General features: G+C 54.0%; 1 protein-coding gene across 6 annotated transcripts in view; it reads right to left on the reverse strand.

Moving 5' to 3' along the window:
* Nucleotides 1–762: 762 nt before the first annotated feature.
* The window catches only part of TRIO (trio Rho guanine nucleotide exchange factor), a 363,545-nt gene continuing 341,137 nt past the window's right edge, over nt 763–23,170 (reverse strand). For 4 of the 6 annotated variants that reach the window (XM_059878913.1, XM_059878914.1, XM_024981340.2 and 1 more), the window contains 11 exons: nt 21,276–21,453; nt 18,045–18,844; nt 13,896–14,143; nt 11,970–12,108; nt 10,969–10,996; nt 10,646–10,808; nt 10,244–10,365; nt 8,889–8,967; nt 6,736–6,936; nt 3,651–3,789; nt 763–3,179 (listed from right to left, as the gene is read on the reverse strand). In XM_059878913.1, the coding sequence (XP_059734896.1) occupies nt 2,631–3,179; nt 3,651–3,789; nt 6,736–6,936; nt 8,889–8,967; nt 10,244–10,365; nt 10,646–10,808; nt 10,969–10,996; nt 11,970–12,108; nt 13,896–14,143; nt 18,045–18,844; nt 21,276–21,453 (2,646 nt within the window). In that variant the 3' untranslated portion in view covers nt 763–2,630. Of the gene's footprint in view, nt 3,180–3,650; nt 3,790–6,735; nt 6,937–8,888; nt 8,968–10,243; nt 10,366–10,645; nt 10,809–10,968; nt 10,997–11,969; nt 12,109–13,895; nt 14,144–15,076; nt 15,293–18,044; nt 18,845–21,275; nt 21,454–23,170 lie in introns of those variants that run through there. The other 2 variants (XM_059878916.1, XM_059878915.1) reach the window with 2 other exon arrangements.

The raw sequence follows: 23,170 nt of genomic DNA on the forward strand, positions 1-23,170 counted from the left end.
CGATTCAAAAAGGCAGCAGAAAGGAATCAAAGCAAGAAAGATGATAGAGATGATCAGGAAAGATGACTGATGTCAGGGGCAGGCAGAAGCCACCACTGGGGAGTCTTTGCAGACACGGATTCTTGGGCTTGCTCTTAATTCAGGTGCTTGAACCTAAGTGTTTCAAGTCCTTGTGCATGTGCTAAGTCACTACAGTCATGTCTGACTTTTTGTGACCCCGTGGACTTTGTAGATTCTCCAGCCAAGAATGCTGGAGTGGGTTGCCGTGCCCTCCTCCAGGGGATCTTCCTGACCCAGGGATCGAACCCGTGTCCCTTAAGTCTCCTGCATCTGCAGGCGGTTTCTCTACCACTGGTGCCACCTGGGAAGCCCTTCAAGTTCTTAAATGCATCTGAATGTTAGTTTTGCTTTCTGTGGCCAGCATGCAACAGCTTTTTCCTTTGCTCGGATTCTGTGCTCATTAAGAACAAGGGGTGTCTTAGTTACTCTAACCAGGACAGGCACAGCTTCTCCGTAAACAGTCAGCTGATGTTCTGGGTTACAGGCAGGTAGGTCTCTTCTGAGTCTGGGCTGTGAACCACTCTGCAGGAGCCTCACCAGACACCCTTTTCTGGATGTGGCCTACAGTGGGTTCCTAATCCAGAGTACTCTTCTCCCCACGCCCACTCCTGACTCAGCAGAGGCCTTCCCTTCAGGGTTTCCCTCATCCATCTCTTTTTGATTCAACAGTGACCAATTCAAAGAAAAGCTCTAACACAAACATCAGGCAAATATGTTTAATTTTTTAAAATAACTGATGGCAAAATAAAATATTTACATCACATCATACTGTGTAAACATGTAAGGTCTCTGTACAAAGAAATATACATGCAAAATAATGTAAAATTTTAACTGAAATAATAAAAAGAAACAATACACAAATAAAAGTTGTGAGGTTACGAATACACATCCAGTTTTGAATCCAATTTCTTTTAAAAAGTTTCTGTACAATTTTACAAGGAACAAACAAACGAAAATTCAACAAAAGAATAAATAAAAATACACTGGAAGCTGCAAAGCTTGAACTATGCCAGTTTATGGCTGAAGACCCAGGTGTCTGGCTGGCTTGGGAAGCGGGCTGGTCTTTTAAGTGTATTTCACACAACAAAGATAAAAAGACATCCAGAAAAATTCAAGCGTGCCCAGAAGCCCAGCGTCTCTTGTTGAGGGCCTCCCACACTACAGTGCCACAGACACCAAAGCCAGCCTCGAGGCGGCTGGTGCCTAACTGGCTTTTATTTCTTACCAAAAGCTCAAAATCCAGCCAATTTTTGTACAGAAAGTTGAATGTCAAAAAGTCTAAAAAGTAGGAAATGTCCAGACTGATTTTGGGAAAAAAAATAATACTTTGGCATTCTGAATAATAGAATAATAAAATTTAAAACATTACCCTATTATCCAGTTTTATATTCAGAGTATGAAATCACTTTGTACAGTCCTCAAAACTGACAAATTTCACCAAGAGTTGTCTCCTTGAACCGATGGCACAGGGCTACGAACCCCACCCCCCACCCCGCCCCCGATACACGCACAAAAACCATAAATCTCACTGTACGAATATGTGCTTTTTCTATATATTTATTACAGGTACAACAGAGGTCTTCATAAATAGTTGCATAAAATGTTAAAGCCACAACATTGCACATGATATGAAATAAAACCAAAAAAAAAAAAACAAACAAAAAAACAAACCCCAATGAGCGCATTTACAGTATTTTCATCGGACTGTATACTGCTCAACAATCTGATTGACGGCTTAGGGGGTGGGACGCGGGGGTGGGGAGGGGGTAGCAGGGCAGGACCCAACCTGACCTCCTCGCGGATGGGCAGACCCCTTAGACCCCTCCTAAAGGAAGCCCCGGGCGGTGGGCGGGAAGGCAGGGGTGAAGGGAAAGGGCAGACCGAAGGCAGGACCAGTCTTATGTACAAGTAAGGCCTACATTTCATCAGAGCAAAACGATTCATTCTATTTTTATGCAAAAGTTTGAGGTTGAATGCACATTTCAGAAGCCCAGTCTGGCGTCCTGGCGAGAGGCACACAGACGGGGCAGCTGGAAAAAGCTCAGAGCCAGGGGGACCCCCGAGTTGGACGAGGCCGCCGCTGGGGGTAGGGTGGGGGGGCTCTTCCCCAGAGGTGTCCAGTATCTTGTTTTGTTCGTTAACACCAGTGGTTGAACATAGGCATTTGTTTCCTTGAATAAATCCTGGAAAATGTTTTCAATTTGCAAAATGCTATTCGTGTTCGTTTAAAAAAGTTTCTTTTTATTTTTAAAATTTTTTTTTTTTTTTTTTTTGCAGAAACCTGAATAAAAGACTGTGACTCAGCAACGCTGTCTCCGCTCTCGCAGAGTGTTCCAGAAGGCCTCCACCCCTCCCCCCACACCCCGCAGGGCTTGTGGCTCGAGTCCCAGGCAGCTGCAGAGCACAGCTCGCTCGGGAACGCACGCGGTGTCACACGACGGGACAATCGGGCAGCGGACTGCTTACGTCGTCGTCGGTTTGTTGTTTTCTCTTCCAAAAAAAAATAAACAAAGTCAGACTTAACGGCTGATTGGCAGGTGAAAGAGAATGAGAAAGGACTTCAAGACAGGTCAAACTCGAGGCAGAAGCCTGCTCTGTAAGAAGTTTTTCATGCTACGGATAGGTCGAACGTCGTTCTGGTGTTTGCGCCGCTCAATGAAGGAGGTCAGTCTGGACGTGTCGAGGACGCCCGCGCCTTTGCCGTGGCCGTGGCCCGCCTGCAGCCACCGCTCCTGGAGGGCCGACGCAGCCGAGGGGCGCTTGGCGGGGTCCTCGTGCAGTAGGAAGCACACGAAGTCCTTGGCCCTCTGGCTCACTCCTTGGAAGTAGTCCTCTGGGAAGCTGAAGTCCAGGCGGCAAATGTTGAGGCAGGTCTCTTCCACGCTGTCGTCCAGGAAGGGGGACACGCCGCTGAGAAGCACGTAGGCCAGCACGCCCACGCTCCACGTGTCTGAGGTCAGGGAGACCGGGTTCCCCAGGATGATCTCGGGGGCTGCGAACTCGGGGTTCCCCAGCAATGGGTGGATGTGGTAGGTCGTGTTGAGTTGGACGGCATCTCCGAAGTCAGCCAGCTTGATGGTCGGCTTGGCTGAGCTCTGATCCACGAGGATGTTCTCAGGCTGGGAGACAGGATAAAACAGCCGTCAGGGGACTCCCGCCACCCCACTCTTGGGCTGGAGCTCTCCAGGAATCTACACTGTCGACTGTTCACGTGGGAAACGGACTCGTCCCGGTCTGGAACTTCCGAGGGCTGCCCCCGTACAGAGCCTGGGATTCACTCTCCTTCCTGGCATCGACGGCGACACTGCGCCTCCTTGCCTCGTCACCCCGCCCTGGTCCTGCCCCAGGAACTCTATGAACTACCTGCAGATCTCACGTTTGTCTACTATGTTCCGGTTTGTTTACGTTACTGAAAAGCCAACTCTAGAGCAGAGATGAGACTTCTGCGTTCCCATTTCCCACCCCCTGCATCTCTCCCAGTCCCTGGGGGCTCCTGGCCCGGGTTCAGAGGAGGGCCCAGGAGCGGGCGTCGTGTCCCACATGGATGCGCTGAGGTCGCCCGGCATTCCCGTCCCTGGGACCCCGCTCACCTTTAGGTCCAGATGCACTATCCTGCAGTTGTGAAGGTATCGCACGGCTTCCAGAACCTCCCCCAGGTACGCCCGGATCTTCCCCTCCGTGAGGTTCCCCCACCGCACCACGCAGTCCAGGAGCCGTCCCTGGTCGGCCCTGCAGAGGGAAGGGTGTGCGGCTGCGTTATAGGGTCAGTTGGTCACTTTAGAGCGACCACGACGCACGTGTCACCTCCACACCCCGCTGTCAATGTCCAAGCAACGCTTGGGGACCACACCTCTACCCGGAGGCAGCCCAGGATCAACAGGGTGATGCCTTAACCTCATCATGGAGGCGAGTGGGGAGCAAAGCACCTGGAACCCACAGAGGGAGCTGGTAGCAGAGACGGGCGCACCCAGGCCCCCTGCCCACCCCACCCCAGCAGACGGGCGCACCCAGGCCCCTCTGCCCATCCCACCCCAGCAGATAGGCGCACCCAGGCCCCTCTGTGCCCCCCACCCCAGCAGGCTGGACTCAGACCTGCTCCCTGGATCTGAGCACATGACCTGGGCGACTGCCTGGCACACAGTAAGCACTCTGCTGGGGAGGGAATAACGTGAGACCACCTCCCCAGCCTCAGTCTTGTCAACTGTAAAATGGGGGACGTGACGGCTAAATGAGAGAATATAAATAAAGTGGGCTTCACGTTGGACTCAGAGTTTGCCTGCTGTGAAATTACTTTTAACTTTAAAGAACCCTTATACAGAGTTGCCCTGTGCCAGGGACTAAATGCTTTCTACCACTCGCTTAGTCCTCACGAGAGCTCTCTGGGAAGAGTGTTTTATTGTCCCTCTTTCATACAGATGAGGAAACTGAGGCACAGGGAAGGCATTAACTTCCCCAAAGTCACACAGCTCATAAAGGAAACTGGAACTGCAAGGAGGTGGTCTGGTTCCAGCCTCTCTGAACACTGGGCTGTGTTGTCTCTTTGTAACACAGAAATTTACAGGAAGATCAGCCAACTAACATGATTGGCTGATCATGATTACATGTCCAGTAATGACATGTAATCAAGGGAACTTCGGTAGTAAGTAGCTTGTTATGAAAATAAATCCTATTAATAGTATGATGAGGCCCAACCATTTAGTATTCCCGTGGAAAGAAATGACAGCCGAATGCACTGCAAATTTAAACCGGAATCAGGGTTTGCAGGAGATTCTGACAAGGAGCCTAGGCCTCTTTGTCTTCCCTGGGAGTAGCTGAGCAGAGGCTGTTAGGCATCAAGCTTCTACAGCCAGAAGGCACGTTCCCAGGTCCTGAGGGCCCACAGGGGCCAGGTCTCCACCAGGACACCACCTGAGCCCTGCAACAGCCCTTCAGGCAGCTGAGACTCGCCAGGAGCCGAGGCCACGGGCCCAGGTCCACTGACGCGCCCTCTGCCCAGGACACGGTGCTGGGGGAGGCTAGGGAGGGCCGGCCTGCTCCCTCCGCCATCTGAGAGGTTTGTGGGGCCAGCGAGGGGGCTGAACAGGCCCACGGTGACATTCTAGTGGGACCCTGGGGCGGGGAGACTCCTGGGGGGTTGGGGTGGGGGGCCGAGGCCGGACCTGGGCCCGGGACCCGGGGCCCGGGGCAGAGCGTCTGTGAGGAAACACGACCAACGGAAAATCAGGAGCAGGGCCCCGAGGGAGCCCTGCCAGCGAGGAGCAGGGCCCCGCCGGCCAGCTCTGAGACACTCGCTTCCCACAGCGCCTCGGGAATAGGAGGCGGTGCAAGAGGTTTGCTTGGGCCAATGGAAGTGAAGTCATAAACCCAAGCGAGTGTATGAAGTGAACTCCCTCTAAAAAGCAGTAATGGGAATCTAAGTAAAGCTCAGCGACGAGGTGTTTCAGAGAGACCAGAACATTCTAGGGGCCGGGCTCCCATCCTGGCTTTACGGACACTTTGGGCCAGTGATTCTGTGTCTCTGTGTCCTGTGTTGTCGTGGGATGTCGAGCAATGACAGCAAGACGTCTGTGGACTTTGCTGAATAACCCGGGGGCAGAGCTGCTCTTGGCCGAGGACGCCAGCTCCCCGGTCTTAAGTTCCACACTCCTTATCTTTAAGTTCCACACTCCTTATCTTTAAACGACTCACGTGTTTACCGAGAAAGCACACACGGCCGGTATGTGTCATAGGGACCCAACCGCCCCAGACAGCGCTCTTCAGCGAGGCACATCTCACCCTCCCATCTAAGCACCCCCTGCAGGGCCGGGCAAGCTCTGCAAGGGACTGGACAGGCCCCAGGCCTGAGCTGGGAGCCCGAAGCGGCAGACAGGAGCAGGTCTGAGTCAGCCCACTCCAGGTGCCCCCCAGCCTGGCTCGCCCAGCCTGGCAGACACACGGGATCAGGGCAGCCTAAGGTCACGAGCAGGGGTGTGGTCTGCAGAGGTCTGGCCTCGAGGGAAGCTGGTGGCATCACGAGGCTGGCTGAGACCCCCGGGTGTGCGCCTCCTTATCAGCAGCTCATACAAAGACTATACTTCCCTCTAGTATCGGTGGAAAGCTCTACAACTGTGGACTCTGATAGGAGACATGTTTTCAGAAGTTCTGTGAATTCTAAAATCCCAGTTCCTATCCTTCTGAGAGAATAAACAGCAAGACCGCTTGGTGTTGGAGCTGGGGGCTAGGAGGAGGGAAGGTGGGGGGGGTTAGGGGGAGGGGGAGCTGGGGGCCAGGGGGAGGGGGGCTGTGGTCCAGAAGAAGCGGGGTGCTGGGGTCCAGGAGGAGGGGCCTGAGGTCCAGGGGGAGCTGGGGTCCAGGGGGAGGGGGGCTGGGGTCCAGGAGGAGGAGGGGCCAGGGGGAAGGGGGAGCTGGGGTCCAGGGGGAGGGGGGCCTGGGGTCTGGGGGAGGGGGAACTGGGGTCCAGGGGGAGGGGGGCTGGGGGCCAGGAGGAGGAGGGGCCAGGGGGAAGGGGGAGCTGGGGTCCAGGGGGAGGGGGCCTGGGGTCTGGGGGAGGGGGAACAGGGGGAGGGGGGCCTGGGGTCTGGGGGAGGGGGAACTGGGGTCCAGGGGGAGGGGGGCTGGGGGCCAGGAGGAGGGGGGCTGGGGGCCAGGGGGAGGCGGGGCAGAGGGTGTACGCACATCTCCAGGACCAGCACGTAGCTGGTGGGGGTCTCGAAGGTGTCCAGGAGGCCCACCAGCAGCGGGTGCTGGAGGTTCTGCAGGATCCCAAGTTCGTGGGTGACCTGGTCACGCTTCATCAGCTTCTTGTTCACAAACTTAGTGGCCACGGCTCGTTTGGTGCCTTTCTGATCACATTTCTTCACGACAGAGAATCTGCCCCTGGAAAGCAGGTGGGAAGATCACTCTCAGAGTGCACCGAGTGGGTCACGGAGGAAAGACCCCGTTAACCCAGGTGGACTGGACGCGCATGGCCTCCCCAGCCCTGCTCTCCCCTCCAGCAGAGGGGCTGCAGCCGTAGAATGGCCTGAAGGGAGCTGCCCGTGTCTGTGACTCTGTGTCCCCCCATCCTGGGGACAGACGCCTCCTGAGAACGTGGCCATGTGTCTTCTCCACCCTCTGACCTCTGTCAGCAGGGACCTCATGACGGCCCAGGCAGCTTCCACCTATGCTCTCACGGAGACCTTTCCTTACCGTGTGATAGAAGCGTGGGAAGGCCTAGTCAGCGGCTCCTGTCCCCCACGCCCCCGACTCTGGCCAGCAGTACCTCCTGCCATCACCAGGTCTGTCCTACAACTGCGTGTGGGGCAGCTAACCCACTCGTCTCTAGTCTATGGTCTCTGGGGCTGCACCCAATGAGCCACCCTGGAGAAGCCTCAGCTGCACCCTGGCGGGATCCAGGTAACAAGACCCCGGGCCCTCAAGTCTGGGCCTGCTGTCCTGGTGGGATGAGATTCAGGGCGGGGAATGTGAGGGACAGATGTAACTGTGGCCGGGGGCAGACTGGGGAGGGGCTCAGCCCGATGTGCCGGTCAGTCATCTGTCATGCCTGTCAGTCCTCTGTCGCCACACGGGGTGGTGGGCACGCTACTTGGGGCTTCTCCTCCCACAGACCGTGCCGTGCCATGCTTAGTCACTTCAGTCGTGTCCGACCCATGGACTGTAGCCCACCAGGCTCTTCTGTCCATGGGATTCTCCAGGCAAGAATACTGGAGCAGGTTGCCATTTCCTTCTCCAGGGGATCTTCCCGACCCAGGGATCGAACCTACATCTCTTACGTCTCCTGCATTGGCAGGCGGGTTCTCTACCACCAGCGTCATCCAGGAAGCCCCCTCCCAGGGACAGGTAGAGTCTATTCTCCTCCTTGAATCTGAGCTGGCAGGTGGCTGGCTCCGTCCACAGACTATGGAGAGAGCGCTGCTGTTGGGCTTTGAGAGGCTATAGCTCCTGCTTCTGGCTCCTGGGATGCTCTGCCATCACACCAGGAAGCCTGGGGTGGACGTCTATGTGCAGAGAGGCCACAGACACATGGGTGGCCGGGTGACTGAGCCCGGGAGGGACCAAGGGAGCAACTGCCTTGTCAGGGGCACGTGGCATGAAGTGGTACGTTGCTGCTCTGAACAGCAGGGGTGAGCCTGATGTGGCGACAGAGGACTGATGGGCATGACGGGCGACTGACCGACACATCAGGCTGACCCACACAGGCTGGCGCACAGATCCCTGCAGCTGGCCACTCCAGGGATACACCCAGGAAAGGCCCCTGGGGTGTACCCTCGGCTGCTGGGAGGCTTCCTGGGAAGCTTTTAAAAAGGGACAAGCTGGGCAGTCATGCTTCCAACCCCCTCCTGCCACATGACGTCCTGCCAGCCTAAGCCCTGGCTGCCATCTGCAGAGAAACACCCCTCTGGGTCGATGCCCCCTCTTGGTTCGTGCTATAAATCTCCAGGCATCGCCGAGACCTGAAGGGCAGCTTCAGCCTCCGTCAATGGGATTCCACGAACTACGTCCCGTCAGAAAGGGTCTGAGCGACTCTCCCCAGGACTCCCCAGAGGACGGGGCGTAGCCAGTGCCGCCCTGGACGCAGAGCTGGAGCGACTCCATCACGTCACTGGACGGCTCATGGTACGACACCTTAACTCTTGCTGGGTGCCTGCACTGGACCTGTCCTCTTACTTTCTCAGTGTTTAATATTGAAAGGCAGTTAACGGTTACATTCCAGATGCAAAACGCCTAACTTCCAACTGCTGGCAGAACATGCCAACTCTCTCTGTGCTCCTACGGAGCTCTGTCTCTTGTGCTGCTGGCTTGGGAGGGCCCTGGGTGTTCTGCCGTACCTGCCGAGCTCGGCCACCTCGCTGTAGAAGCAGTCAAAGTTGTCCTTCCAGGTCACCACGATGCCATCACTCCCTGGACCTGCAAGAGAGGAGCATCTCCCTGAGCCTGGTGAGCGGGACACCTCTTGGGCGGAGACTGGAGCCCTGCGTTCAACGCGGCGGCCGGAGGGGCTGGTAAGGGTCTGAACTGAGGCTGGAGGGTATGGAGACGGGTCAGAAGGATAAGGTCCATGCTGCATGCGTGCTGGGACTTGGTTTGAGACAAAGACGGCTTTAAGTGACAGAAATAAACACACACTTGCTTTTCCATTATCTTTCCATTCGCGTTTCTGTAAGCCTGTTGCAATAAATAGTCTTCTGTTTCTCCAAACTCCCTTGTGCTAGTGACTTATTAAAAAAAAAATCACCTGTATAATCCCTATGACACCTTTTAAAAATCAGAACACTGCTTATTCTTAAGGTTTTTCCCTTCCTTTCTTTCTTATGCTATGACCTGAAAACACAAACCCTTCCTTTCTCTGACTTTAGGTTAAATGTATGCGGTTAAGATACAGGGGATAAAAGTTCTAAGACCATTTTACGTACTATCTACACACAGAGCACTCCTGGGCTCAATTCACCTTGGAGGTTTTCTATTTATTCTTAGTTTTAAAAAAATTTATTTAATTCTTTAATTTTCACTCCTGGATGCAGCTGCCTATAGCTGGTGTGGCTGGAGGACCCAAGAGAAACGTCAGCTGCCCTGCATTGCATGGAGGCCTCCTGTGAAACGGCAGCTGGGAATTAGGCGGTATGTGGTTGCTCACTAAGCATCTACATACATGAAGTGCAACAAAAATTCTAAAAGACCTAAGATACGGGTTCTGCCTCCAGCAATTCAGAGTTGAGCAGAGGAGTGAGATCAGGCCTTTCTGGGAGTGCATTAGTCCCATCAGGGTCGCCTTGTGCTCAGGGCTGGGAGGACATACCCTCTGGCAGGGCTGTAGGGTCTAGGATGCACACAGAGCCTGCACAGGGCTCACCCACACTCCCCTCTTTCCTTTCTTTTCATTCTGCATGAGACCAACTCAGAATAGGCCCTCTTAGAGTCAAAGCATCAACTGAACACTCGGACAGGGGAGAAGTTGGAGACGAGAGTGTGTTTTGAGTTATAAGAGCACAGAACACCTTGCTCCCACCTGGAGGCTGGTGTCAGAGGCTCACGAGCTCAGTGGCCATGGACAGAAGCCTTTGCTGAGCGCCGCCCCCGTCCACGGTCACCCTCCCAGAGGCTGGCTGGCTCCTTGCAGCCCCAGGGTGACTTGTCATGTCTTTCAGGACACGTCGGCTGTGTGGGGGGCTGGGGTACAGCTCACCTAGAACCCTCAGGCTGGCTGAAGACGAGGCTGACCCCATGTCGTTCACCGCGATGCACGTGTAGACGCCGTCGTCCTCGGCGGCCACACCCACGATCTTCAGAGCGGCCTCTCCCAAGTCGCTGCAGCAGGGGAGGGCCCAGGGTGTTCACAAAGCTTGCCCCCACCCCCACGCCAGCCCCCCAGCCTCTCTCCTGTGGTGTCACAGGAATCAAGGAGCTTCAGTGCTGATGGGCAATTTCAAGTGGGATTCCAACCCTAGCTGCCCACCCAGGGACAACGCGTCCCCTCAAGGGAGGCATCCCAGGGCCGAGGTGAACCAGGGAATTGACCGTGGGGGTCCCGGTGGAACGAGGTCATGCTCACTGCCAGACACACGGACCCCGAGGGGGCCTCCCTCACCTGTAGGAGATGCTGTAGTGACCGTCGTTGTTCAAGGTGTTGTGTTCAGGGCCCTTCCAGGTGATGGAGGCCTTGGGGCGGCCACAAACCCGACATCGAAGAACAACGGTCTCGCCTGCCTCACACGTGACCTCACTCAAGGGAATGACGAATTCTGGGGGAACTGCGTGAGAAAGGAGTCAGTGAGGCCAGACACCTGGCCCTGGCCTGGCGCCCACCCAGAGCTCCAGAGAAAACCTGGGTCCACAGGATAAACTCGAGTGTCCCCAAATGCTCCCCAGACCTATGCTCTGTAACACCAGAAGAAAAAGAACAGGACTCACCGTCATATATGTAGTTGGGATTGAGAAGCTGAAATGGAAAAATCACACGGTTATTAACCAGTTACATGAGCTATTTTGAGATATGTTGCTTTCATTCCAGAGTTGCAGTTATTTTTGAAAGATAAGAGGAAACACGATGTGGCTTGCCTGGGCATCAATCAAAATTGACCACACTCCCACTGCTTTTGAATGCACTGGGAAGCTTCGTGTCATCCAAATGTAGTTTTTTCTTCCTACTCACAAACACCAAAAACTCAGAGATGCCCCCTCTTGCCATCCTATGGGCTGAGTTCTGTGGGTCCCTGGACCCCCTCCTTCTGTAGAACAGGCACAGCTTGGAGCTGGGGCCTTGAATTCCCCTCAGGAGAAGCTGCCTTGCTCTCCAGGCAAAACCCACACAGGTTTAAGGTGATCTGATTACAGGAGTCATGTGGGCTGGAGCACCCGCCGAGGGAATTCACTGCAGCCAGTGACCACTGGTCTGGGCCACAGCCGCCCTGTGCTCTGTCTGCTTCTGAGGATCCAGAATCTGTCTCCCTGGAGGCTCATGTGGTAAAGAATCTGCCTGCAATGTGGGAGACCAGGTTCCATCTCTGGGCTGGGGAGATTTCCCTGGAGGAGGAAGCGGCAACCCATTCCAGTATTTCTGCCTGGAGAATCCCATGGACAGAGGAGCCTGGCGGGCTACAGTCCATGCGGTCACAGAGTCAGACATGACTGAAGGACTCACACGTCACTGGGAACACAGCAGCGTTCTTCCTGTGCCAGGCATATGCCCACTGAGGTGCACACCCACGCACCTGGTTCCTCAGACACCTAAGCGTACCTGTGCCACTCTGTCCCCATGAGCCCCCTACAAAGCCCCTTGGGTCTGCTCACAGGGCAGAGGGAGGCGGGTCGCTGCTGGGCAAGCCTGGGCACCAGGTCTGTGCCTCCTCCCGGGCCAGGGCCAGCCCCTATCGCTCCTGAGATGCACAGGCTCCTGGCGACGCCATGCTCACCTTCACAGATACCTTGTTGCTCAGTCCTTCCCGAGACTTCCGGTAACCGTTCTCTAACTTGCCTTCCCGTTTGCCGTCTTTATCTTTTTTCTCAGATTTTTTCCTTAAGCGGAGTGCTGTGTGCCAAGATGTTGACTTCCTAGGGGGAGAACGACGTGTTGTTAGTATTATGCCTTCCTGGTGTTCAGTAAATGACTCCTGGAACCATCAGGGAAGCTGAGAAGTGTCTTATACGGATACAGGACGACTGAGATTCCTTTAGCAGCCGTGATCTCTGCTAAGGAAAACTTTTCTGCGATGCTCACAGATTAAGACCGACAGCTTTGTAAATCAAGTTTTAAAGATTAAACTATAAAGATGTCTGTGATGGCTAATTTTATGCATCAACTTGAAGGGATCTAAATATTTGGTCAAACATTAATCCGGGTGTTTATGGATGAGATTAAAACTGTAATTGGTCGAGTGAAGTCATCTGCTCTCTGTAGTGTGGTTGGCCCTGCAGCCACTCAGCTGAAGGCTTGAGCTGGACGATAAAAGCCCAGCCTCCCCGAGTGAGAAGGAATTCTCCAGCATTCCGCCTGCACCACTGGTCTTCTGCTGGCCCCAGTGCATGTCTTAACTCACCAGGATCCATAAGTCAGTTTCCTTATGTTCATGATAACCACTCCCCAACCACACACACCCCCTACTGTTTCTCTGGAGAACCTGAAAACACGGCCTGGGAATATTCTTGAGAAAACCAAGTATAAAATAGGATTCTTCAATGGCGTACTAGAATAAAATATTCCCATGCATCAAGGGAAAACAGGGCAAGGGACTCTCGTGGGAGATGGGGTCTTTGTAGGCTGAACTCAAGCCTGGATGTCTCGTGGGGTGCGGGCGCTGAGCCCAGAGGTTTGGGCACAGTGCTGGAATGCTGGCCAGTCTGGGAACAGGGTACATGGCTGCAGGGGTACAGCCATGTTTGGAGGGGAAGGTGACCGCCATCAATGCAAGTCTGGTCTTTGGAGGCTTACAAACTGCAGCTCTGTACAGCTCTCACTCCCAGAAACTGCCTGGCTGGCTTCTCCTGTCGTCAGAGAGACTCAGGGAAGGGCAGAGTTGGAGACCAGCACCTGAATTCAGGCTTCTTTACAGTAACGTTCAATGTGGCAAATTTGGTTCCAAGTTTCCTGCCTGAAGTAATCAGGTACATGTAAGGCTTGATGGTAACAGCATCCCGTGATCTTCAGTTGCAGCTACAGAATGAGGTTCTTCACTGATGCAGCTCTAGCACACCCAGTGTATGTTAGGGGGCCGTGGAAAGTCCTCACCCCCGACCCAAGACCTCTGGGAACTAAAATACCATCATGCAGCTTAAAATACCATCTAGCAGCTTAAAAAAGCTGTGTGTGTGAATGCAGATTAAAAGAAACATCAGAATGAGGAGACCAAACCGGTCTATCCTAAAGGAAATCGACCCTGAATATTCATTGGAAGGACTGATGCTGAAGGTGAAGCAATACTCTGGCCACCTGATGCGAAGAGCCAACTCATTGGAAGGCCCTGATGCTGGGAAAGATTAAGGGCAGGAGGACAAGGGGACGACAGAGGATGAGATGGTTGCATGGCATCATCAATTCAATGGACCTGAGTTTGAGCAAGTTCCAGGAGATGGTGATTGGCAGGGAAGCCTGGTGTGTTGCAGTCCATGGGGTCGCAAAGAGTCGGACACGACTGAGTGACCGAACACCACTGTCGCCACCACCACCAACAGAGTTAAGTCTGAGAGGTGCACGCCACCCCACAGTCACTGTGTGGTTCCACACGGCGCTTAGACCTGAACTTGCTCTGCAGAGCACAGCGCATCTTTCTCTCAACGGGCATCACCCTTCCAGGGCCCCGAGGCCTCTTCTGCGCTCAGCCCTCCCTTGCCCCCCTACTCACTTGAGAGTCCCGTCAGGGTTCTCCATGATGACTGCGCTGGTGTGCCCCAGGACGAAGCCCGGAATCCAGCCCTCGGCTGCGGGGCACTGGTCAGTGGCGGCTCGGAACACCAGAAACATGTTCTGTTGATTGCTGGCCAGAATTTGAACGACCTCTCCTTGATAGACGTTTATCTCATCCTCCTTCACTGCCGTGTAGTCGTGTGTCACCAACATGGTGGAGATGTTGCTACCGCTGCTGCTTTCACTCTGCAGGGGGAGAGACGGACAGAAAGGCAGAGCGGAACTGAAAGGGGGTCTGAGGACGCCAAAGCGCTCGTCCGCGTGCTGACAATCGAGTAACGGACAATCAAGATTTCTCTAGAAGCAATGTAAGGATAATCTAAAACGACAAGACCACAGCGATGGCGAAACACTACTTTTGGAAGCTTGATTATTTCAGGTCCATCTTCCTTACACCGTTAAAGGGACGGCTCGTCCTTCTGTTAATGCCACGCTGGGTTCTGTCTATGTCACTGTGACCATCACACTTGTTTTAAAAAGCATTAAATTAAGAAACTGCAAGGAGTAAGCTCTTCAGCTCACTGACAGAGCAGATCATGGCAAAGCCTCCAAAACTTGCAGATGAAGTGTTGAGAACGCGTTCCAGAATTGTGCCAAGCTGCTTGCATCCTTAGTCATTTTCCACCTCTTTCCTTCCTAAAAGAAGAATGTGGGATAACTGAAGAGTAAGCCAAGCACTGCTCTGCTCTCACGGAGAGTTACTCTGCCTCCTTTATGCTTCCCGTGGTGGGTGGTGCGCCTATGAGCTTGCATGATTCCCAGGTCCTGAAGACATGCTGCTGTCCTGGGCATGTTCAACATGGCAGAGCAGCAGTGGACATAGCTCCATAACTCAGGTTTCAGGGACATCCCTGGCGTGGGAAAGTCTATCTTTCCCATATCTTGGCGTTCCATTGGGACCCAAACTCTTCGAGGCAGTGCTGTGTCTTAGTATCCATCATACTGACTGACATGCAGCAGGCACCCAATAAAGGTTCAGTAACTCAGTCAATGAGGTGAGACTGCAAAAGTTAAACAAGATCATTTCTCAAGGCCATCTGCTCAGGCGCACAAGCTGAAGTGGTGTTCGCTGCAGACTAGAAGAAACACAAAAGCTATTTGTCCCAAGCTGTCATTTACCAGGTGACTTTTGTTCCACGGGAGGAGGAAGAAGCCGAGACCTCCGGACCCTCGTCCAAGGCCTTCTATCAACAGCTGGGACGTGGAGATGGTGTCAGGAGCTGCACTAGTGTGTCCTCAGAGGCTCCCAAAAAGGATGCTGTCTGGATGGTCACAGCTTTCCATGACTCCGATGACACTTCCCTCCGCTGGACTCTTGGACACCTGGGGCAGCTCCTGGGTCGGTGTAGACACGACGCTCAGCAACTTGCCACATGCCTGTCAGCTCTGGGCTACTGAGCTGCTGTGAAGACACACCGGAGCAGACAGCTGGCCACCATCAAGGCGCCTGCGTGCTGGCAACTCCAGGGCTCTGGGCCGCACACCGGGGTGGCCAGCTGCTCGGTGCCATCAGGGCTGAGGAGTCCGGCACGCGTTCCCGGCCCTCCGGGATGCCCACGCTGTCCACGTTGGGCCTTGGCCTCTGCACACTCCTTTATGCAATTTTATCCCTTTAGCGTGACTTACATAGCAGCACCCCATAGTTATGAGGCTACAAAGCCACATTTGCTAGAAAACATGAACAAAAACCAAATTCTGTGGCAGAGCTGTGTTTGGTCGTGCAGGTACCAGCCTCTGTCTCATCATTTGAGCATTCTACCACAATCATAATAGCTCTTAGTAGTTTCTGAAAACCTCCCATGTACCAGCCTAAGTATTAGGCATTTAAAAACCTATCTCAGCTAATGTTGTCAGACACGATCCTCACCCGCTGAAGAGTGGAGCTTAGAAATTTACAGGGGCCACCCAGTCATGGAGACGAAGGTAGGGCTTGTCCTTTCATTGCTGCCTGGGGGTGGGGTGGGTGCAGGGAGGTCGTGCATCCATGTCTAGGGGCTGGCACAGTCACTGTCTGGGTTAACACAGCCCCTCCACTCTGGCTCGCCTCAGAACTTTCCAGAAGGTGCGCATTAAAGGAGGAAGAGGGACCTGGGCTGTGGGTTAGGCACAGCTGCTGGGCTGTGACCGCAGACAGGGTCACAGAAGCAGATGAGGAGGAAAGAGGCTGCTGCTGACCCACCAAGGGGCTGGGACGGCTGGAATGGGTGGGAGCAGGCCAGGTGACAGCTCTTCTTAACTGGGATACTTAATAACTCGAGGAGACTTTCGAATGCCCGTGCTAAGCCTCTAGTGGTCTTCCCACACCTCCAGGGCATTTCTGTAAGGTGCTTGGATTTGTTTACAACACTGGCAATTTCCTTTTCCAGCTAACTGAGCACATTAGAAACAGCGAGAGGCAGAAATAAGAGACATCTTTTGCAACCTAAACCTTGCCAGCACGTGTGCTGGATTGAGATCGAGCATCCTGGGGGGAGCCGGGGGTTGGGGGGGACTAACCGTGGGCACTCGCAGACACACAGACCCAGCCCAGGCTCCTGCACTGGGGCGGGGGAGGCCGTTCCTTCTGAAACACAGCCCCCCTCAGGTGCTCAGGGGGAAAAGCGTTCAAGTCAGGATGGGCTCAAGGGCTGCTCCCTGGCTGACTCGGAGTTGTCTCAGCTATGAGGCCGTGCCTGTACCCTGAGCATTCACCTAGGTGCCGCATCACTGGGCCTCTGCATCTTTGCCTCCAGCTGACGTTGGGTTTAGATGCCCACCTGCATACCCAGCATTTCAGAACTAACAGGGGATGGGGGGCCATGCTACTCTGCAGGACACATACAGGTACCACAACCAGGACAGTGGTGATGGCCACAGCAGAGGATGCCTGCCCTGATCACTTCTTTTTGAGAGTAAGGCTGAAAGGCTAATAAACGTACAAAGAACCATTTCTCAATTTCTTCCTCAATTACACAGAAAGATTGAGGTGAACAATATACACAATGAAAAACTGGAGGTGAGAATAAGGCCAAATCAACTCCAACAAGGCATTAATGAAGAGTCCAGAGGAAAGAGAGAAGCATGCAAAAGCCAAATAGCTTTTTTTTTTTTTTTGGATAAAGAGAGACAACAGACCCTTTCAGGGGAAATGTATTTAAAAATTTATAAAAGGATCAAACATACACTCATGAGAACAGTTCTATTCCCTCACCGCATGCTTTTAGGGAGGTGTTACGGATCGGATTCATCAGCCCCTGTAGGAAACCCGACAGTGAGGAAGCCGCAGGACGAGAGGGGGAAGACCCACCACCGCAACCCTGGGGCTGAGAACGCAGTGACCGGCGAGGCCCCCACAGCGCCCCCTGCTGGACAGAGCCTGGCGCCCCACTCCAGCCTGCCTGAGCCTCCGCACCCAGCCGCCGGCCAGAGCCCAGCATCCAGAGGCCCTTAAAGCAGTCTCTCTTCCAGTGAATCGTGTGCATTTGTTTTTGTTTTTGTTTTCAGGTGGTGGTGGGGAAGGGCAAACTTTTCCACTGGAGAGATTCCTTCCCCTCATTGTGCCAGCTGAGTTTGCTTTGAGCTGCTGTTGGACATTTCTTGAGTTTGTTTTTTTTTCCCAGCAAATGAGTCAAAAACGCTGCAAAGATTAATTTAAGGCATAAAAGGGCACAACCAAGCGATGAGTAGAAAGCTTAGAGAGTGTATACAGGTTTCAGTTTACACAGGAGGTAGACGGCAGGACACGGACCCCTCTTTAAAAAAACAAAAAAGTGCGAGGAAAGCAGGGGCGGCGAGAGAGAGAGGAAGTTCCAAGATACTCGGCTGGTCGGAAGATGTGAAAAGCTCAGAGATGCTGCATTCATTCGGAAGGTTAATGGTCTGCGTTCCCAGTTGTTAGCGGACACAAAGCAAGGAGCGAGTTAGTAGAGACCCGGGGCGCGCCGTCCGCCGGGAGCAGGTTAGCGGGCATTCCCTGCCGAGTCCAGGGCGCGGAATGCCGAGGAGGAGCTGGTGGAGCCCGGAGTTAGTACGAGGACAGCGGCGGCCAGGCGGGAGGTTTAGAAGAGCCGCGGGACAGAGGCGGGCGCAGGCGGCCGGGCGCTCTTACCCCGTTGCTCTGGGTGGACTGCACGGACTGCTCGCTGGCCGAGGAGCACGTGCTCATGCGGTCCGCATCCTTGCCAGGGGCCGCGTGGCGCCGTGCCTGCCGCTGCAGGGAGTCGCTGTCCCCCGGGAAGGTGAAGGAGCCGGGCCGGCTGGCAGGGGAGGCAGGCACGGAGCTCCAGAAGGAGCCCCCCTTCTGCAGGGGGCTGCTGGGGGGCAAGGGCTCCTTGCCGAACGGAGAGGGGGACGCGGCGGCGGCGGCCAGAGGTGAGTGCAGGGGCGAGGGGGCCCCGGGCCTGGCCTTGCCCAGCGGAAGGGGGCCCGGGCCGCTCCGCGGTGCCTCCTTGGCGGCTCCGTCCTGTGGCAGCACGCCCCCGGACGACTTCCGGGGGCTCTCCAGCACCTTCATCTTGGGGATCGGCTCGGTGTCTCGCTCGGGACCGTCGGGCTCGCTGCTGGGGGGCGCCCTGCCAGGCGGGCCGGCGCTGGCCTCCGGGGCGGGGCTGCGGCTGGGAGGAGGCGGTGGCGGGCCCGGGGTGCACGTACCTGACATCTTGTCTGCCTCTGCCTGGCTCGAGGCTGCAGAGGAGACCAGCACGGGGGAGTGGTGTCTGACGGGCTGGGGAATCCGGGAGGGTCTACTTCTGCTCGAGCTGCCGCTGCCGCCGCCACCGGGGCCGCCCCCACCGCCGCTGTGGTTGCTGCCGCCGCCCCCGCCGCTGGGGGCCCCGCTGCTGCCCCCGCCCCCGCCGCTGCCGCCGCCCCCGCTGTGGTTCCTCTGATATTCGATGGGTGATGTCAAGGCTGCAAGGCACAGGAGAGACTCCGTCAGGGCACCGTCACACGGGCGAAGGGGAGGAGGGGGCACAATGACCCGAAAGGAAGGGCTGGCTTAGTGCCCAGGCTCACGTCACCTGGGGGTGTCCACCATCGCCCAGTCACCCGGATCCGGGAACACCCACCCATCCTCCGGGGAGCGGGCTGGCTCCACCCACCAGGGAAGGAAAAGGAAAAGGTCTTGGATTTAACTGTTGTGTGCTTAGTCGCTCAGCTGCATCTCATTCTTGCCAGCTCACGGACTGTAACCCACCAGGCTCCTCTGTCCGTGGGATTCTCTAGGCAAGAGTACTGTTAAGTATGAACGAGTTAAACTGGTTCTATCAAGGGCGGTCTGCAGGTCTCAGGGAGAACGACAGGTGAATGGGGAGCAGTCTGGAGGAGAGGTTTCCTGCCCAGAACACTGAGCACAGCCTAAACATTTCCACCCCAGGGGAAAAGGAGAAGAATCAGCCCCGGGCATCCCTGCAACAGTCAGGGTCCCCAGGAGGCCCAGGGCTGCTGGGGAGACTCAACTGGGGCTCCACAGGTACCATCTGGTTCCCACAGGCCAAGGCGGTATTAAGGACTACCTTGGAGAAGGCGCTCCACAAACCCTGGGGGGGTCATGAAGCTGTCCTGTCTCTGGGCTTAGTGAGTTAGCTATGTCATTGTCTGTTGGAAGATGCAGGCAACATGCCTGGTAAGATACATGGGAACACTGACACAAGCCTTTGAGTGGGGCATGGCAACCCACTCCAGGATTCTCGCCTGGAGAATTCCAAGGACAGAGACTGACAGGCTACAGTCCATGGGGTTGCAAAAAGTGGGACATGCTGAGTGCCGAAGCACAGCACAGCAACACAAATCCTTGCAGAGCTAAAGAAAACCTCTGTGATGCTGGACAGTCAGATGTAGCCCCTTCCTGCCTGGGAGACTTCGGGCTGGTGTGGAGGAGTATCCTGGAGCCAAACGACCTGTGATGTGATAAAGCCGTGTGGGCCGCCGCCCTGCATGGGACTAAGGGGAGGGAGTAGTGGGCCCTGCTCCAGTCCTGACCTCCATCCGCCCTTGAGAGCAGCGTCCTCAGCATCTCTGGGCTGAGAGTCCAGGGGTGAATGGCATGGCCCACTCATGCCTGTGATTCAGGAGGCAGCTCAGTTCATTTTAAAGAAGATGGTCTAAGTTTAGAGGTTTCCCGACAGTTACATGTTGCGGACTGGCATTCAGTGAAGCACTCAAAAACAACACATTTAAAGAGATCTGCATTCACTGACAGCCACGGGAGCGGAACTATTCTTCCCATGCATGGGAACCGTCCCCCTAATCCCCCTAGCCCCAGCCATCCAGTTGTAACTGCACACACAAGAAACGCTCCGTCAACAGTCTGGATGGGAGCCTGGGGTTAACACTCAGATGATTACCCCGGGCCAAAAGTGCCACGCGACCTTGGCCTTTCTCGCGCAGTGCCTGTGCTCCTGGCTCCTGAATGTCACTCGAGCTGTGGGGGTGGTTTTATGTGACAGAGAGATTACAATGTCCGGCTGGACCGGGCCGTAGACACAGAACACGGACATGGAGAAAAGGACAAAAAAAAGACAGCAGTGCGTATCTAGTTCTCGCTGAATTTTTGATGCTCTTCAGTAACTGCCAAATTAAAACCAGAGTCGAGGCGGTGGCCCTAAGGAGAAGCGAGCAGGTTCAGGTCAGGGACACAAAAAGTCTAACTGTCTGCAACGTCAGGTCGGCGCCGCGGTCTCTATCCTTGTGAAGGCCTTTCTCTGGGGTGTCGCACCTCACTATTGTCCTGGGTCGTACTGTATTATTATGGTATTTCTCCTCTCTAATCAGCTGTGTCATAGAAGCGGTCAGGAAAAGATGCCTTGTTTTTAATACGGAGGGCAGTCTAGAGGTACCATGTGGCGGAACATAAATTTTAGAGTTGCACACAAGAATGTCTCCAACATCTCCGGCCAATTCCGTCTGCTGCCTTAGTCATTCTCACGCATTCCTTTCCCAGGATGGGCTCTGGGGCGCACATGCCATGGGAGACCGTGGGACAAAATGAACTGGACAGCGGGAAGGGGCTCACCGCCAAGAGCCAGATGGCTGCTCTGCGTCCCTACTCTGCCACCAGCATCATATGGAACCTGGAGCAGATTACAAATCCACTTTGTGCCTCAGCTTCCCCATCTATGAAGTGGGAATGCTATCGGGACTTGCTGCTTCAGGTCACTGGGAAGATGAATGAAGCACTGGTGGGCAGTGCTCGGTATAGTGTCTGGTCCACAGTAACTGCTCAGAGTCCTGTCACTACTGTGTGTCACACATACAATATGTCACACATATTGTTGTATGTGACAGGAGAGAGATGAGAAGTAAAAATGTGTGCGTTAGGGAAAGTAACCACACACATTACCGTTTAAAAAATTGCGCTGGTTTTCTAAAATCTGGTTGATTTCATGGATCCACGTCTGCCGGACACTTGGACTGGATGAGTGCAGGATGAAAGTCTCCACCACGTCACCCGTCCGCGATGTCAGAGCGAACTTACAGGGATCATTTTCCACGTTTTCCTCCAGGCAAAGGCAGCTCACCTTAAAAAAAAAGAAAAAGAAAAAGCATTATTCACAATGGCCGAAAGGCAGAAGCAAACCAAGTTTCCATCAACAGATGGATGAATAATCAAACGTGGTCTGTATACACAGTGGACTATTATACAGCCTTTAAAAAGGAAGGACATTCTGTCACAGGCTACACCACAGGTGAGCCTGGAGGCCACTGAGCTACATGAAATGAGCCAGGGGGAGAAAGTCCAGCACTGTGATGACTCCCTTTGGATGAGGCACAGAGTATTGTTTAATGATGATGGAGCTCTACTTTTATAAGATGAAGAGTCCTGGAGATAGATGGTGGTGATGGTTGGCTGACAAGTGTGAACGTACTTAACACCAGAGGGCTGGACACTGACAAACAGTGTATGTGTCGGGAAAGCCCCCTGGAGAGGGAATGGCTACCCACTCCAGTATTCTTGCCTGGAGAATTTCACGGACAGGAGGAGCCTGGTGAGCTACAGTCCATGGGGTTGCAAAGGGTATGCCATGACTGAGCAACTAACATTTCACTATGAAACAAACAAACAAACAAACAGAAGCACAAAGTGCAAGTGCAAAGTAACGCTCCTCTTGGGTCAAAACTGAAACCGCCACTCTTTGGCTGGGCTGCCCTTTTTACCACCTCCAAAATTAGTATCTCGAAGCTTTTTAATGATTCTTTTAACTCAGGTCTATGGGGATCACCAGGAATTTAACGAGTAGCTTCAACACTTAACTAGAATGTTAATCTGCTGGGACCTGGGGTCTCCTCATCTCACTCTTGGTTTGTTCCTTTACAGGACTCGGGGCCATTGGCAGTCTTGTCTTTTTCTTCTGTCGGAGAGCAAGCCACCCCGGGGCAAAGACTGCCTGCCTTGTCCAGCCCTACGGCCCCCTGCCTGGTTCTGAGTGCAGAGAAGATTCTTGCTGAATGGAGAAGAGAAAAAGGTAAGCTATCCTCTCGAAATCCATGCCTCTGAACTTGAATAATTCACATGGTCCTAGAGAAGGTGGAGCCAAAAAAACTAGCAAAGGTGAGGCCTTCTCACCGTGGTAAAAATGAACACTGTAGCCGTACGCCCCCCATCAGCCACTGGGGAACTCAGACAGCAGAGGATGGAGTGAATTTAAAGGGTGTGAAAAGTATTAGAAAATTCTCTAAATATTTAATGAAGATCAGAATTTGTTGCTATTCAGTCTCTATGTAGTGTCTGACTCTTTGAGACCCCATGGACAGCAGCCCACGCCAAGCTTCCCTGTCCTTCACCATCTCCTGGAGCTTGCTCAAACTCCTGTCCACTGAGCTGGTGATGCCATCCAACCACCTCATCCTCTGTTGCCCTCTTCTCCTGCCTTCAATCTTTCCCACCATCAGGATCTTTTTCAATGAGTCAGCTCTTCACATCAAGGTGGCCAAAGTATTGGAGCTTCAGCTTCAGTCCTTCCAAAGAATAGTCAGGGTTGATTTCCTTTAAGATTGACTGGTTTGATCTCCTTGTAGTACACAGGACTCTCAAGAGTCTTCTCCAACACTATAGTTCAAAAGCATCAATTCTTCGGCACTCAGCCTTCTTTATGGTCCAACTCTCACATCCATACATGACTACTAGAAAAACCATACCTTTAACTCTACGAACCTTAGTTGGCAAAATAATGTCTCTGCTTTTTTAATATGCTGTTTAGGTTTGTTGCAGCCTTTCTTCCAAGGAGCAGGAATGAT

This window comes from Bos taurus, chromosome 20 (assembly GCF_002263795.3).
Source record: "Bos taurus isolate L1 Dominette 01449 registration number 42190680 breed Hereford chromosome 20, ARS-UCD2.0, whole genome shotgun sequence".
NCBI lineage: Eukaryota > Metazoa > Chordata > Mammalia > Artiodactyla > Bovidae > Bos > Bos taurus.